This window comes from Oncorhynchus tshawytscha, linkage group LG15 (genome assembly GCF_018296145.1).
Source record: "Oncorhynchus tshawytscha isolate Ot180627B linkage group LG15, Otsh_v2.0, whole genome shotgun sequence".
Taxonomy (NCBI): Eukaryota; Metazoa; Chordata; class Actinopteri; order Salmoniformes; family Salmonidae; genus Oncorhynchus; species Oncorhynchus tshawytscha.
Window position 1 is genome coordinate 19,286,722 of NC_056443.1, and position 3,577 is coordinate 19,290,298.

Genomic DNA, 3,577 nt, shown 5'->3' on the forward strand with positions numbered 1-3,577 from the left:
CAGTATGTATTTGTCAATGAAAAAGGCTACCATCATCAGGCAAAGAGACAGATTTGGTGCATTATATACTTTATTTTGTATTAACTGATCTTTATCATTTTACCACCAAGAAACATTACATATCAGTCAATGTTTTATTAATATAATTATGTTCAATCACCATGCACATTCATGTATTAATAGATTGACAATTATCACTTGGCAGTTGCTCACTATTTTAATTCAATTTGTTTGATGAAAATAATATGCAGATCAAATCATCCTGATGGTTATGGTGGAGAAAATTGCAAGATTATGTTATAGTACTGTAATTGCAGCAAATGGTTGTTTATGCAACAGAATAGAGGGTTCTTAAACTGTGTCTACGTGAACTGAACATGGGCCTCTGGGAGATTTAACACTGACAGAAGATTTACGATGTCTTTGGATGATAAGCCTAACAAGACCGCATTCCAAAGCATGAGTTAAAGCATGAGTTAATGTTTCTGTACTGGGCTACCGTGGGAGATGGCTCCAGTATGGAGTTGGGGGCCAGACTCTGGGGGGGGCTCGTTGACAAGCTCCATTACTGCAGTAATTAAATAATAAAGTTGACTTGTTTTGAAGAAATGTTAAAGTGTCTCCTTTTGATTAGAATAATTCCATGACACGGTTATGATATAAAACTAAATGTTTCAGAAGTAGAGGCGTCTTGTAATATTGATCTTTACCACTTAGTTATCGTAGCTGAGTTCTACAAGCAATGTCTTAAGGATTTAATCAGGTTCTGGGAATCAGAAAGGCAATCTGCCTATGCCTGTCTTTTGAAGACAAGTTGCATATTAAAGTATGATTGGATCTGTTGTTTATGCATCTAATATAATCACTGAGTAGGTCAGTCGTCTAAGTAACAATCCTCTATCTCAGGAATGAACGAGATGACATCCCTCAGTTCGTCCAGGCTCTCCTGTAGCCGTTCAGCTGTCTGTCTGATCGTCTGGATGAACTTCATGGTCTCTGACTTGACCTCAGCCTTTGGTTCTTCACATCCAGGCTTCAGCTCAGTGAAGGAGTCTGTGTCCATCGCTTTTAACTTACTGGTATCATTTGCCTTCGCATGTCGGATGTTGTGGATCTCTTTGGCATCCATGGCAATGAAGAAGATATCAACCGCTACAAAAAAAGCTGAAAATATTCCTGTCGCCACCTCTGCCACACGCACTGCCCTGGCAGTTTGGGCTGCCACCTTGCCAATATTGGCTACCCGGAGATATCGGAAGAGCTCTGTGGTGCCCGCAACGCCTTTCCCAACCCTCACCCCAGCACTAGCAGCGGCCTCTATATTTAAACCGGCACTTTCTGTCTTAGAAGAGCTACTTTTCATGAGTGTCTCCAAACCCTTAGCGATGTCTTGTAGAGATGTCACCACAGAGTTCATCTTCTCCTGGAACTCCTTGATGATGTTTTTCATGGCTAGGCGGTCGGTGGACTGATTGACCATGTTGGTGATGTTGGATACTCCCGCTGTGGCGCCACCAGTGACAGCAATCCCAATACCCACCCCAGTGACGATGAGGGAGGCGCCCAGAGTGAAGGGAGCCATGATGAGCCCGACTAAAGAGGTGATTCCTCCAGCTGCCCCAATAACACCTCCTGTCAGACTGCCTATGGTGGTGCCTTTGTGAATACTCTCAAAGCCACCTGCCAGAGTTCTCAGCTTGTCCAAGGTTGTCTGGAGTTCCTCCACAGTTTTCTCACTCTACAGAAATGAATGAACACATGTATATTAATGAATGAATGGAAATGTAGATGGTTACCAGACATATTGAATGATTGAACGATTGATATTGCATAGCAAACCTTTTTTTTGAGGAAACTGATAATGAAGGGTTTTGCCATGATGTCACCAGCTGAAGGCCTAATGGTCGGGTCTTGTTGGAAGATGTCACACAGGAGTTCGCAGAGCTCCGGTGAGAAGCTCTTTGGTAGGGATGGGTAAGATCCGCTCAATATTTTTTTAATGAGGTTCGTTGTGTTCACTGCAGTGAACTGAGAAGCAAGAACTGTCTATTATCACACAATATCCATCATTATCTAGTGGTGGACAGGCAAAATAGAACGAGTTCAACTTATGTCGGAATTATTGGATTTTGATCGACCCTTCAAGTCAGAATTTTGCGTCCCGAGTTTACAAGTTTTTGGTATCTGATCTTTGAACTTTTCAGCTGAAAATTTATAAAACAGAGCAATCTTACAATCGTAATATTTTTTATAAGATACATGTAGCTAGTTTAATTTTGTCAATGTTAGCTATCTTTAACTAGCTGGGTAGACACTTATCTCATTGGTTGAATAATTGTTTCTACTTTCTAATTATTTGACTGCACTCATGTCGTATACAACTTCACCGACTGGAAAATACGAAATAATAACAAGCATTTAAATGCAGGATTACTTACTGCACCCTGAAGCATACACAACTCATACAGGACACATCCCAAGGACCAAATATCACTGCAAAGGATGGAAAATAAACATGTTAATTCTCATGTAATTATGATTATTTTACACTGCATAACCATCACTTATTTTTCCACTTATAAACCTGTTAATAAACATATCCTATGGTATCCTACTGTGTCTGTGAGCGTGTGTGTGTGTGTGTGTGGAGTAACAGCCATGTCAGTGGATCTCTGCAAATGTCAACTTACTTCTTACATTTTCATTATTGTCTAGGTCATCTTATTGGCCTGGTTTACCTAACGTATGGCTTGGGACATGACTTTATGACATATATCATGTCATTTTATGATGCCACATCGTAGCCCTTGTGACAGAGTTACAGTAAATGAGGGATTATCTAGCCTCAAATGTTTTGTTAGCTTTTGTGGTTTCATTCTCATCTCACTTTACCTTGAACAATTAGGGAAATTGCTAATTATTACCTCAAAATCTTTACATTTTTTCCAGGAATATATATTTAAATATGCATGTTAAATATTTTCTACCTTTTGGTGTCATATATTCCACCAGTTAGAATCTCTGGGCCTAAATAACCCACCATTCCATCCTCGTTGGTAGTCCTGATAATCAAAGTAGGCACATTAACAGATTTTTTTCTCCCTACTCATTTATGTAATCAAAAATACTAAACTGTTAATTGGTGTAACTATTAATGTATTTTGTGTAAATTCATCATGAGCCTTTTATAATGACAAAACTAACATACTTTTCATTGACACTTCCAAACGCTCCCAAACGAAGTGTTTCAAATTCTGTGAGAAGTATGCTCTAGTATAGATAAGAAAATACCAGTTGAGGTGTTAAACAACAGTTTATGACATTCCATCATTTAATTTCGGCACTGATATGAATCATAACATACATTTGTGTAATAATCTCTTTTTGTATCGCTGTGAAGTCAACAATCCCCCACAAATCACAACATGAAGTTGATTGTTTAACAGGGATTTACATAAAACCTTACATTTTATTAACCCTCCTTTTTCTTTAAGTTTATTTCCAGGCTATCTTTAAACCTATAGCCTTTGCATGATGTTCTATTAGCGGTACCTGGGGTCTCAGTTCTCTGTGAAGA

At 38.9% G+C, this 3,577-nt stretch overlaps 1 protein-coding gene across 1 annotated transcript; it reads right to left on the minus strand.

Annotated features, from left to right (window-relative positions):
- Positions 1–546: 546 nt before the first annotated feature.
- On the minus strand, positions 547–3,285 carry LOC112215081 (apolipoprotein L3-like). Its single transcript, XM_042297838.1, has 3 exons — positions 2,988–3,285; positions 1,840–2,493; positions 547–1,738 (listed from the first exon to the last, which is right to left on the minus strand). Exons 2-3 carry the CDS (start codon positions 1,876–1,878, stop codon positions 875–877), a joined length of 903 nt encoding a protein of 300 aa, XP_042153772.1. The 5' UTR covers positions 1,879–2,493; positions 2,988–3,285; the 3' UTR covers positions 547–874.
- Between the last annotated feature and the right edge of the window lie 292 nt (positions 3,286–3,577).

What these genes read in the sequence shown, in the direction of transcription:
- LOC112215081 (XM_042297838.1), bottom strand. Translation starts at nt 1,878, where the DNA reads ATGGCAAAACCCTTCATTATCAGTTTCCTCAAAAAAAAG. An exon ending in TCAGTTTCCTCAAAAAAAAG is followed by an intron (nt 1,739 to 1,839) that starts GTTTGCTATGCA and finishes TCATTTCTGTAG; the next exon opens with AGTGAGAAAACTGTGGAGGA.